Here is a 13292-nt window from a genome sequence, read left to right on the forward strand (position 1 = left end):
TAATTGCAGCACTGCTGGGGTGATTAATGAGCGGGGTCTGCGTCTCAGCTGGGCAGCTCCAGCTTTCCGCGGCTCAGCTGCCCCTCGGAGGAGGCAGAGAGGTGGCTGGCTGCCTTTCCAGAGAGTGCATTATTAACTRCATCGTTTTTGCTGGGTTTGTCCCTAGCGTATGCACTCTTGGGTTCGTTTAGTTTTATTTCCTAACYGTTTGGAAGCCTTCCTCTCGCTGTTTTTTTTCAGTGCTGGCACGTAAGGTTCTTTTTTGGCATTAATGGTGTTATTTAGTTGGGCTGATTTATGAGCCCTTCTCATGGATGTCTGATAGGGAAAAGCTTGGAGTGRTTGGCTTTGTTTTATTCTTAATATTATGCATGTGCTTCTTGAAAGCACACTTAAAATTACTTTCTCCTGTWTTCAGAGTTGTTGTAGATTGTGTGTGGGAAAAAAAAGTTAGGTAACTGTCTGTCTTTTGTTTCTTTTTTTTTTGTTTGTTTGTTTGTTTTGTTTTTTTCCTTCGGTTCTTTCTTGGGATTAACAGGTGACTTTAGCGTCGGGACAGTTCGAGTTGGAGATCTTATCCATGCAAAATGTGAATGGTGAACTGCAAAATGGAAATTGCTGCGATGGCACCCGAAACCCAGGAGATAAAAAATGCACCAGAGACGAGTGTGACACCTATTTTAAAGTTTGCCTGAAGGAGTATCAATCGCGGGTCACTGCTGGCGGTCCTTGCAGCTTTGGATCCAAATCGACTCCTGTCATCGGAGGAAATATCTTCAATTTAAAGTACAACCGGAATAATGAAAAGAACCGGATCGTTATACCTTTCAGCTTCGCCTGGCCGGTGAGTTGCTTGAGCTGCTCTGGCTCTGGGTCTGTTGGATGGTGCTTGAGATGTCCTTAGTGAGCTGAACTCTAACTTCTTGTGCCAGGGGAAGGGGGATCAGGATTTGGGAGGGAGCAGGCATCTTGGCAAGAGCGTCGGGAATCCGCAGCACAGAAATGAGTAAAATGTAGTGGTGTTTGTGTTTTTATTCCCTGGGGCTCACAATGCACAGCCTGTTAAATTTGAAAGTCAGATGTGCAGTGAGGGGGATCTAAATGGGTCAGGGAAGCAAACCCAGTATCTCTGCACTTTACAGCATGAATAAGTCTCTTGAGGCTTAGAAGGTCAGAAGTTCATTTTTTTCTTTTTTTTTTTCTTAACCAGTGAAGTCTTGGGCTTAAGCCAAAAGAGCAGTAGGTTAGGGGCTGTAGAGGGATCCCGTGTGAAAAGTGTGTGTCATAGCTGGCCTCCTTCCCTAGAGCGTGTTTGGGAAGGCTTCCTGCTTCTCCCAAGGGGAGATGTCACTGCACTGCTCGGTGTGGATGGGAGCTGCTGTTGCTGTTCTTGGTGAAGTTAGTTGCCAGCTTCCCTGGGAAGCTAGCTGTGTTTGAGGTGCTTGTGGCCTCCAGAAGCTAAAGACTAAGAAAAGCCTGGCTTTAGCTTTTGGTCACCTCAGTCGCTTCTCCTCACAGCACATCTTTTCCTGGCTACAAGCCTCTGCGGTCCAGAGATTCTGGCCTCCCTCTAGTTGTGTGCAAAACTCGGTGGCTTGAGGAGGTGGGGCTTTTTGCCAGGCACTTTTCCAGTGTTGTCCACTGTAGTAAATACTGGTCTGCCCCGTAGAGCAGMGATGAAGGATGGGTGCCCCTTCCTTCATCAGTTATCCTGCTTTCTYGTTGGGCATGGAAAAAACACTTCAGACTTCTCTGCTGCTTGTTTCTTTTGGGGTGCTCGGGAGGGTTGAAGCTTTGATGGTCAGCTCTGCAGAGGAGGCCCTCAGCTCCCTGCGCAGAAAGTGAGAACCATCTTTCCAAAATGGCCATCAYACAGGACAGACCCACAGAGGCAGGCTGCTGGGCCATTGGACCCGTGGACACATGGTCTGGGATGGCAGGAGGTGCATGGTTTTTGTGCCCGGCAGTGCTGCGTGCAGGCGAGCAAAAGCTGGGGGTGACAGATCTGGGGGGTTCCTGTCTGACTTTTGAGGTGCTTCTCTGGGATGCTGTGGTAYGAACACTACAAACGCTGAAAGCTCCCAAATTTCTGCTCCTAAAACTTGTATTTTGAGATCACCTAGGAAACAAAACTGTTCCCCCCCACACCCCTTCTCCAAAGGCGCTGAGCAGGCAATTTCCTACCAAGTGCCTTGGGGTATGTTGATGCTCAGCAGTTTTGTAAATCTAGTCATGCTAACCTAGATGCCTAAGGTCATTTTTGGGAGGGGAGRAGGGCCCTGAATGTGCACTCAGGGGAGGGGTGAATGTTGTTTCCTTGTCCACTGCCACTGTCCCTGCTGGCGAGGTGGAAGTATGCCTAGACCCTCCAAAGCTTGTCCCTTCTAGTCAGATAAGGACTGGTTGCTGGGAGGGCCTGTTTTTTTGTTTTTTTTTTTTTTTTTTTTTTTTTCTGGGGGGAGAAAACCCCACCCCAAAAACATTCCTTCTCCAGTTGTGGTGTAGACACCCACTTTGTAGTCCTGCCGCCAAGTGCTGCAGGCAGCCATGTGTTCTTGAAATGTCCTGTGCTGCCTCCTACCTGCCTCCTCTGTCAGTTGGGACTTCTGGAATATCGAGAGCTGAAGAGGCACAAGGGAGAAATTAAGTCTCCGTTTTTAAGGAGATAGCATTACAAAGTACAATAGCAGAGTTAACAAAAGTATTCTCTGTTGGAAGTACAAGTCTGTCCTTTCTTTCTTTCTTTCTCTTTTCTTTCTCTTTTTTTTTCCTAACATGAAATGAGATAAAACTGTTATCAAATATGCCATCAAAGGGATAAAGGGCTTTGTAAAAATCTGAGGTATTTGAAGCTCTGCCAATGGCTGTAGTGCTTGTGTTGCAGATTTTGACTTTTGTCAGAGAAGTCAGGTACATCAAGGATTTTTTTTAAACTAGCTCCCAGTAATTTGAGTTCCTTGAATCTGTATGTATGCTTACAAAAATGGTGTGAAAACTAAACATGTTCCTTCTAACAGCCTCTCTCCTCATAGGGTTGGGAAGGGAAATCTGTGTGTATRGGGTGGGTTTGGGGGGTGGGGTGGAGACCCTGGGAGAAGTCTCTTAAGCTTGCCTGCATCTTAGTAAAAGAAATGCTTCTATTGTCCTGCTGAATCTCATTCAGCACTGGAATCCTAGAGCAGCAGCAGCAGCCAAATTCTAGTGCAGCCTCAGAAATGGGTAAAACTCAACAACTTGAGACACTGAGTTTGTAAGCCTGGAATTTTGGAATAATCTCTTGCATATTCCCAAGCAGAAATGCACTTTTGGAGACTGATGATAGTTTGTGTGCAATTATCAAGCCTGCCTCCCAGCTTTAGCTTCCACAGGACACAGCTTTTGTGCTAGCCATTGTGGCTTCCAAATGGCATTTGAACAAAAGAATATCTAATGTGGCAAAGCTCTTATTTGTACTAAAATTGTGTACACAAATCATTTCAGGCATTTTCAAAGCTCTACGGATAAAGTAGTAAACTTAATTTAGTCAGCTCAAATCTGGTGGTGAAATTTCAGAACTTAAAAAACTCTTTAGGTGGGTGAATACTGTTGACTTCAGTAAGAGCTTGAGATTAGCATTGTATTTACTTGTGGCTGATCATGAGAGGTATCTTTGAATACATTCAGCTGAAAATTATAGTAGAGGTAATGAGAGCTAGACCAAAATGTTAATCATATTGCACTTAAAAATTTATGCCAATCTCTGAATTGTATTCTGTTCTCTCAGGGAGGCTTTTCTTGGATGTTCTAGCTTGAGTCAGTAAGATTAAGAAGTCTTGTTGCCTTGACTACTTTAAAAAAAAAAAAAAAAAAGAAAAAGCCTCTTCCCATGTCAAGCTGCCCCCTTATGCCATTTGTGAAAAATAGTTATATTGCATTAGAGGCCTTTATTCATCAGGAAGGAGAGAGAATGGGGTGCTTTAAAAGTATTGTTAGAGGGAGCTTGCGTTGTAATGTAGATTCAAAGTGTCAGAGTCTTATTAATAACTTATGTGGTTTGTTCTTGTCAGTTTTGATACGTACCCCTGTGAGTAATGGGTGTGGAGATGGTGGGCCATAAATTAATTTAAGTGATGGGAGGTTTGAGTAAGTTGCTAGGAAACAGGGCAGCAGACCAGCATAAAGGAACTGGAGTGGATCAGAAAGCTGCCCCTGCAGTAGCTGGTAATTCTTCAGTAAATTGAAACAATAGGTATGATGATATAAAAAAATAAAATGCACCTAGGCTTGCTTCTTATATTAATTTTGAGACTTCATTGACTTTCTTGACAAGCAAGCTTGGCTTTATGAAGCCGTATAAAAAAAGTATGGAACAAAAGCATTTCCATGTTCCACTTGTCAAAGTCTGTCTCAACAAGTTTTGTTTCAAGGCAGACACATGCTCTTCTCTCACATGAGTCAAATCTCTGGCCTKTCTTAAAGAACCCAAAGTGTGATGTGTGCTGTACCTTCAGGGAGCTGAGCATCATTTAAATAAGCAAAACTTAACACTAAACTTTGCTTTTATGTAATGAGAGATCTTTTGGGGGTTTGGTGAGACTGAGTAAGAAGGTCAAACTTGGCAATTCCTTTGGTATGCCTAGCTCCAATTTCAAACAGCTTGTTTATCCCGAAATTATGCTCCTTGTAATTATTTAATATTGGGGCCAATTGCACCGACACACCAGGAAACTACTGAGGTGGAAAAAAACCCTCCAGCATCTCAATGAGTTTAGCATAAARTACAATTAAAAAGAGTTTTGAACATCTTATTTCAACATTAAAAATAGTCAACCTAAAAAAATTAAATACCCAGCCTTGCCCCTTTTAAATGTCAAATCTTAATGGTGCTGATTCCTAAAGATGCAAAATCTATTTTCTGGGTAGGCATTGTTTTCTGTGACTGGAGAGATATCTAGAGAGACATGGTAAAAGAGCTTTGGTGTTTTTAGACTCTGTGAACTTTTTCCCTCTCTTGACACAGGAGCCTTCCAAAATAGTAATCTGCAGCTGRTATTTAAGTAACAGCCTTTTGAATCTAAGAGAAAATATCACTTCATTCATCTGCCCTTTTTTTTGCCCTTTTAAGCCCAGTATGTCACAGTCATAAGACTAAAATCTGGCTTTTGATTTTGTTTCTTCTTTCTCTCCAGTTAAGTTTTGAAATCTTGTAGAAATAAGTGCTAGAWGTTGTTAAAGGTTTTCTTGAAGAATGCATGATAAGTCATCTTGGAGCATGGGCAGATCAGAAGAAATTTTTATAATAAGAAAATGCATATTAATCAAATCCATACTCTCTCATTTATTGTTGAATTAATAATAGAAGAATGAATCTTCAGCACTCAGAGTGTAATGTTTTGCCTAGGATTATTATTCAAAACTGAACTGGGAGTATTAAGTGACATCTGAAGCATAATTAGCATCACAAGGCTGKTTTTTTTCCCAGGACTGCAGCGAAGTGATGCAGCCATTCAGAGGTTTTGGACTTGTTACATGTTTAAAGAGTTTTTTATGTTCCAACCAGTTCAGAACTTCATCTTCCTGGTAAATCCATTTGACTATATTAACATAATACATCTAAAAATAAATCCTCATCTGCCTGCTCCCAGAATTTTTGTTCTTGTTAAAATAAAGGCCTGCTCCAGTTTAACTTCAGTGGCAGCTGGATTGGGCCTGGCACTGCAGCTTGTTCCTAAACTTTCTCAGACTACACACATCCAGCACTGTCAGCTTGTTTATGCAGCTGGAAGTCAGCATGGCTGAAAATTAATTGCATAAAATTGATGCTTTATGCTTAAAGTTGTAGTTCACTCAAGGAAACATCGCTCCTCTATGGGCTGGAGTAGAAATCAGCTGGTTCTAAAGCTGTGAACTCGGGTCTGAGCTGTTTATTCCAACTTCAGTGCTAATGGAATTGTGATGCCCTGCAAAGCAAAAGCCTTAAGCTACAGTTCTTAAAAGTACTTCTCTGTAGATAAGGAGAAGTRTCTCTGTAGATAACACAAATGACAGGATTGGTTTTGAAACCTGAAACTGAGATTGCCTTTGAATTTATCTCGATGAACCGAAGTTTTATATGTTTATATGCTAATTGACTCAGTTCTAATAATTTGACTGGTAACCCCTGTGCCTTAACACAGGGAAAGATGTAAAAACTAGAAGCTGTTGCATTTGTTTCTTGTTAGTCTGGGGAGCTCATGGTTCTGTGGTCACTATTCTACAGTGTAAATTACACTCATTATTCTTGTAGTGTTCAGAAGAAACTGCAAAAAGTGGATAGAAGTGGTTAAAGTGGTTTGTAAATAGTCAAACATCCAGAGTCCTTTACCAGCTCAACCCAGTTCTTAGGCACTTAGGTAAATAAGTAGAAAGGCTTCTTGTTTAGGCTTGCTCCATGTGAACCTGACTGTTTTGCTTGGCTGGCTACTAGGTATTCTGTCTATTAACCTTGCCACCCTTTTGTAACTGGTGCATTTAATTATCAGTGGGATGCTTTAAACAGGTAGGGGGACTGATAAGAGCAGGTAATCTGCTTGTTGGGGAAGGTTGAAAGCAACCATTGATATTTTGGCCTATCTGCTGCTCTTTGACAAGTGGGGCTCCGTGAGAAAATAACTCCGTAACTAAATAAGGTGCTGATTAAAATGCTGCTGTTSTATGAAGCACCCTGGTAGCTGAGATCACTTAAAATCATTAGTTTAAAAAGAGAGACGAAAAGGGGGGGAAAAAAGAAGCTGCTATACTTTTCTTTTTTTTTTAAAGGAGGGGAGGAGGGAGGACCCCAAGTCTCCCCCCTGTGCCCAGTACATTGTCCCATTAATGCATGCTAGTTTTATGATTGGAATACATTGTAGTCCGGCCACCCAGACAGAGGCATTGACTGCTAATATTAACCAAGAACAATAGTGTGGCCATACTGACTGCAGTGAGGATTACAGAACATAATGGGGCCTATCCAAAAATAATGCTAATACAGGACAAGCAACAGGAAGCAGCAGTAGACTCAGCATTGCTCAGCTCCCAGACAAACCATGGACTTACTTCACACAATGGCAACTKCAGCATATTATGTATTCACAGGATACTCATTATTCCAGCAGGCTTGCCAGATCAGAGATCAGCCTGGTTTACTGGATGCTTAAGCGTATGCATAGTTTGGATAGCGGTACTTTTGTGTCCTTCATCATTTGGCAGGAGGATGGCAAATGCAGCGAAGGTCTTGACTTTGGTTACTGCCTTGCCTTGCCAAGGCAGAATGGGAAGCAAGTCTCTCCAGGAAGCTGTTGATATGGTTAAATCTGTTTTCACGTCTCCTTTCTGTGGCAATGCAGAGTTTACTGACACTAACAGCGACGAAGGAACTGCTCAGAATGAAGCCTAAAGGAGCAGTGTGCTATRTTTTCGTGTGGGCATATTCTGATGAGGTTCTTGGCTGGGCTGCTTGCTCAGGGTTCAGCTGAGCTCTTGGCCGTGGGCTTTGAGGCGTGAGATTGCCATGGCTTGGGCTGTGTTTATATACACGGGGTCGAGGGAGTAACAGCTTTGTAGGGTGTTGCCTTGTCCTTACGTAGGCTGTCCCAAAGAAGAGCTTCCTGATGATGTTCCATTTCACAAAAGGTTAAGGAGGGTTAGGTGGTTTTCCTCCTTTTCCGGAGTACGTTTGCATGYCCTCTGGGTGAGGAGCCAATTGCCTTTAACTCCTTTGAAGGATATTCAGTTGTCAAAGTTGACCGACCATGGCACAATGTTGTGATGCATCTGTATGATGTCACCGTGACTTGTGTCGTGACAGGGGTACCCAGGTGACAGTCCTGCTGATGTTCAGAGGAAGTGGATTTGTGACTAGCTTTAACCCTGCTCAGAGATGYCCTCCTCCCTGGCCCTTGGGCACGTTGAAATGTGCCTCAGTTTCCCTYTTCCATATCACTTCCAGCTGTTGCTGGACCCCTTGGCAGTGAGCCATGGCCTGCTGTGGCAGTGTCCTCCTCCCATCCTCCCTGGATGCAGACAGGGTGTGARCACCATTCTCAAACAGGTCTTCACAGCCGTGCAGAGTGTGAGGAGAAGGCTGCTGGGCTTAACCTGCTCTCCTTGTTTGGCAGAGGAGGAGCAAGGCTCAGCGCTCTGGATGCAAAACTTCCCACTGCATTTGTCTAGTCATGGTTTCACATGCTCAGCAAAGCTCTTGCGTGCTTTAACCACAAGGATAGGGGAGAAAGGAGTCTGACGAGTTGCAAGCCCTTTGAGAAAGGAGGCAGTGCTTTCACTAAGGAGACSGATGTTTTAATCTTGCTCCGGCCCACTGACTTGCAGAGTGCCTTTACAAGCCAAAGTACAAAAGCATCTCTTTTGGGTGGATGTCTGGATGAAGGGAGGGAAGAAGGTAATCAGGCAGAGAGCTTTAAACACCTTCTTACCTGCAGCTGTCAGCATTCATTTAAATAACCAGAAAGGATGTTGCAGTGCCCTTTCAGACCCTTAAAAGGGACAGTTTCTGATGAGTTTTGGGTTTTCATAGTCCCTTGAGCTGTATTTCAGTGGATGAARGCACATCTTGTTATTGAAGAAAACAGCTCTTGCATAGTGGTGCTTGCTTTGTTTTTTGGAGTGTGAACTTGACCATTTCCATCCTCTCCTGGCTTGACTCACAGAAGTTTTGCTTATATTTGGCCGTACTGCCTTTCAGTCCTCTGGGCTGATCAGTCTCTGGGTGTTCTGTAAAGTGTACGGACTTGCTCTTACTTTCAAGCTGCCTTTCTTCTCAAGCCAGATTCMGTGCCTTCTGGTCAAGCTCAGGTTCACAGTGGCTAATTGGGTGTGACTCTGGAAACTTCACTGCTGCCTTGTTGCCTAGGACATTGCTTTGATGGAATAAGGTGCATGATGTGGAATTCTTGTGTCTGGATATATATATTTATTCAAAGATGGGCAGAGGTCATCTATGGGCATGGGAAAACTTAAACCTCCATGCTGTAAGCAGTCATTCCTGAGATATCTGAATCCTTGATCTATAGAGTGGGGATGATATGCACTTTTAAAAAATCTCAACAGKGCAGCTTTGCACAGAACTGCTTTTTTGTTGGGGGGGTGAGGGAATTAGCTAGAGGTATGTGATAGTTGGATTGTTGAGGCGCGTTTGCTACTGGTATAAGGCTCTGGGTGTCCATGTATCTTTTGTTTAAAAGTGTTCCATGTTGAACACAAAGTCTTGGGGTTTTTTTTGGTCTTCCCCCATGCTCAGAGGGACAGAGCCAAGTGATCCAATACCATTCTTGGTATCATCCCTTTTCAGGACAGGGATTCTCCATTTTACATATTCAGATGAGGTGAGAGGGGACACTGAGAAACAAGTGAATTGCCAGCGTAGGTCTGTTGCCCTTTTGCATTTTGTTTCTGTCCAGTTAAGTAGAAGCATGTCCTCTCTTTTAACCAAACTCTTGTGTGGTAGTGGAAAGTGGTCACACAAGTATCTAGCAACAGTAGCACTCACAGCTAGGATTCAGCCTTTCCTTTCCTTAAGGGCTAGGTGTGTTGGTAAACAGTCCTGAGAACCAGCAGGGAACTGTTGCTATGAGTTTAGACAAAATATCTTCCAAAACAATTATGCAAGGCCGAAAGGAAAACATCCTTAACTTTATTGGAAGTAGTGCTAGTTGCCATAATTCATTCTCTATATCATAATACTTTTTTCAAGCTTGCAGTAACATGTTGAACTTGTGCTGCTTAATGTTGCTAATTAAACCAGTGAGGAAGCACCCAAGATAGTGCAATCTACATCTCTGGTATGGCTCAGGAGTTCTATTCTGGTTTTGTTTGTTTGTTTTGGTTCTTTCTTTTTTTTTACCACTGACTTGTGCAAGGACTTCTTAAATCTGTGTTAAGCAGTGTTAGATGATTGAGTTGAGTTTTGGTTTATTTTATTTTCAGAGTTTCTTTCAAGTTGTCAGACTTGGTCTAGGATAGAAACAAGTAACATATAACTTTTCATTAAATACTAACCAAAAATGGTTTGGGCCAATGGAGCCTCTGCAYAGAAGTTTGGGTGCGTGTCTTGGCTTGCCCAGCTTTGCTTACTTTTGGAAGCATTTTCCCACAGTTATCAGTGAACGGAATGGAATCCTGGTCTGCTTTGAATATGAAACATATTTAGGCTATACAGCAAGCCGGTGTCCATCACAAACTGGGTTTTCATTCAGAGGCTCCATGCTGTGTCCAGTCGTGAGAAAGCAGTCTGCTCCAATGCTTGTTCTCTTTTTTTTTTTTTTTTTCCCNGACTGATATTTAAGACACGGAAGTATCTGGACACCATTTTTATTTTATACTTTCCAGCTTTCGTGCTCTGAATCTTGGGAAAGACTGCAGGAACTGTAAAACTGTTGTCACATTGACAAGAAACAGCAGAAGTTGCACACTTCTGGAAGTAAAATTTAACCCAAGGCACACTTTGGCACTGGTGCTTCAATAAAACAAGCTTTGTATGACCAAACCCTCCAGCATTCAGGGTCTGTAGAGGTATATACATGGATAGAAAATAGATGTACCTGAAGAGACACAAAGTTGAAAAACAAAAGCTGTTTTACTAAAAAAAAAAAAGAAAGAAAAAATGCATTTATAATGCAGGCAAATTTGTTACTAAATGGGAAATCTTTCTTACAATTTTCCATGAGTTTTCAACAGCTTCCTAATGGGGCATAAAAACTGAAGAAGGAATGTAAGCATAGGTTGATTCCTATGCTTAGGAATTTTTTTCTCCTACTGCTGGCCCACAGAAATTTGGCATCTGTGGTTCCCAGCCATGAATGTAATCCATTGAGTGGAAATTTGCTTTTTTTCTGTTCTTTCTTTTCCTTCTCATCTAAGAGGCACATTTGGTGTTTTGATGTCCTTCACAATGCCAGAGACTGATTATGTTTAGCACAGCTTCTGTTTAAAGAAATAAGACAGTGAGTCTTCGAGTTAGGATTTTCTGACATTACTCTGCACATTTCTTCTCTTTTTTTTTTTTTTTTTTTCCCTTCCCCCACTCCTTTTTTGTTTCCTCTCCTGTTCAGAGATCTGAGGTCTGCCTTAGCCCCTTGCACCTTGTAGCAACTCACTCTCAGAGCTCTAGTTTGGTCTCTATTACAGAGAGGTTGCAGACCAAAAATGAGCAGCCTGTGGCTGAGTGTGGACACAAATAAGGAGAAATAAACTTTGCATTGCACAGCTGCCATGGCAAAACATCAAAACTCTTGACGGAATTTTTATTTGTTCTATTACTGTTCCACTCTCCAGAAAGATGTTACATTTATTGCCTTATCTGTCGTTATTATTCTATATTTTACTTTGCAAGTCATATTTATGCTTATTTTTTCTCAGCATTTCTTTTTTTTTTCTGGAGAGGAGGTGTTTTGTTTTGGTTTTAATCATTATGAAAGTTTGGATATGACTGGCTAAATGGCAATTTTGAAAGATACAGCCTGGATAATAATATCTCGGGGTAGAGCTGGAGGAGGAGGAGGAGATGTTTTAATGGGTCTTGTTCTCAAGTTAGGATTGAAGATAAAGGTGGCTTAGATGTAATAGCTGGCATCTTTCCAACCCATGGAGTCACTTCAGTCAGTTTATGCTTATGATTATTATTGCTGGAGTGCTACAGAGCACATTGGCAGCTTCCAGCATCTGTATTAGTGACACAGGGTGGATAGTGCGGCTTCCCTTTCCTTGCCCTTCCAAAAAGGCTGATATTAGCCTTTGTTTTACAATGCTTCTCTCTCACTCCACCCCCTTCCCATATCCATCAGTTCTTCCCTCCGTTACCTGATACTTGTGGGAGCTGTGATGGCCCTCATGCAGACAAAGCTTTCAAAGGGGGTGCTGAAAAGCAAAGTCCCTGGAGACTGTGCTGTCAAGGCTGGGCACAGTAATCTTAGCAACACTTCTTGCTTTCAGGATGGCTGGGGGAAGGGACATCAAGACTATTTTTCTGTAACTAAAATTCTTTTGAAGCAGTTTTTGAGAGCAGGGGTTTGGTTTTTGATTTTTTTGATCTGTTGTCTGTTCTGTCCTGTTGCTTTCTGTCTTCCATGCGCAGTTGTTCCCCACACGCTTTATTTCAGCTGTAGTGCAGTGTCAAAGGCTGTACTTCCTKGTTAAGTACATAAGATGCTTTAATGATGACAAAGATGAGCTATCCAAGGTGAAAGGTCTCCTAAATCAGACTGGATAAGGTAGCTTATGGGGTTTCAAGAAGATCATGTTTGTCTCAAGCATAATCTTTTACCTATTTCTGTTTTCAAGTATTCCGCTTTTGGGGCAAAGACCAGAATTTTTATTTTGAATTAAAATTGTTGTCAGTTGTTTTGTTTTTTTTTTTCATTAGTAATGCATGCCTTTTAAACTAACTCCTCTTTTTTCTTTTGCAGAGATCCTACACATTGCTTGTTGAGGCGTGGGATTACAATGATAACTCCACGAGTAAGTATTCCTTCCGCTGGCTTATTCATTTCCCACACCTCTGTGTCCCAGGCATGGAAAGGCCTCTGGTAGTCTCAGCAGCTTGCTCTGAGTTAGAGCATGAGGAGAGAAAAAAGCTCTCCCCCAAACAATTTGGAGCAATTCCTTCAGGCTCTGCAGCGGCCTGTCTCTCTCACATTGCCTGCAGAGGGTGAGCAGCTTGCTCACCTAGGCACCAACAGTTTGATGCCTAAAAATAGATGCTGTTAATTCCTTCTTGCTCCTTAGGGTGAGTAAAAGCCAAGGGATTTCTTCGGGTTTCTTTGTTTGGTTTTTTGGTTTTGTTTTGTTCTTTTTAATTAGGAGTAATATTCAGAAGCCTTGTTCATCTGAGACCTTTATAAACTAAGTACTTCTTAAAACTGAACATACTGCCTTAAAAGAAAAAAAATTAAAATCTGTGTAAGACTTGGTATCAATATCCCTCTAATGACTGTAGATGAGAAATAGGAGTGTCTGCAAGCTCTTCCTTGGGAATTGGATGTCTGGGGCTTTATTATGCAGGGGCTGAAGAAAGATTTACCTGACACTACCTGGTAGAGCTGGCTGAAATCAAGGGTGGGGATCTTTCTCTTGGAGTGTCTTTGGTTGGTTTCAGAAACATTCTGCTAAACTTTTCCTGTTTAGAGGAAACTGTGCAGGGTCTCTTGACACATAAGATGTTCTGCTTTTTGCCAACTCTTACTGAAGCAGGTGGGCAAAATTAGCTCTATTTCAGTCTAGGGCTTTAAATGGTGCATGTGGTAAAAGCTGCAGGAGAGAGTGAATCTGACCTCATAAAG

At 42.3% G+C, this 13292-nt stretch overlaps 1 protein-coding gene across 1 annotated transcript in view; it reads left to right on the plus strand.

The window, feature by feature from the left end:
* The window catches only part of JAG1 (jagged canonical Notch ligand 1), a 37225-nt gene that overhangs the window by 939 nt on the left and 22994 nt on the right, over window positions 1-13292 (plus strand). Inside the window, exons 2-3 of the mRNA XM_057369025.1 lie at window positions 539-844; window positions 12420-12471. Of these exons, the coding sequence (XP_057225008.1) occupies window positions 539-844; window positions 12420-12471 (358 nt within the window). The remainder of the gene's footprint in view (window positions 1-538; window positions 845-12419; window positions 12472-13292) is intronic.

Source organism: Malurus melanocephalus, unplaced genomic scaffold (assembly GCF_030028575.1).
Source record: "Malurus melanocephalus ecotype Western Australia unplaced genomic scaffold, MMel_1.1 scaffold_101, whole genome shotgun sequence".
NCBI lineage: Eukaryota > Metazoa > Chordata > Aves > Passeriformes > Maluridae > Malurus > Malurus melanocephalus.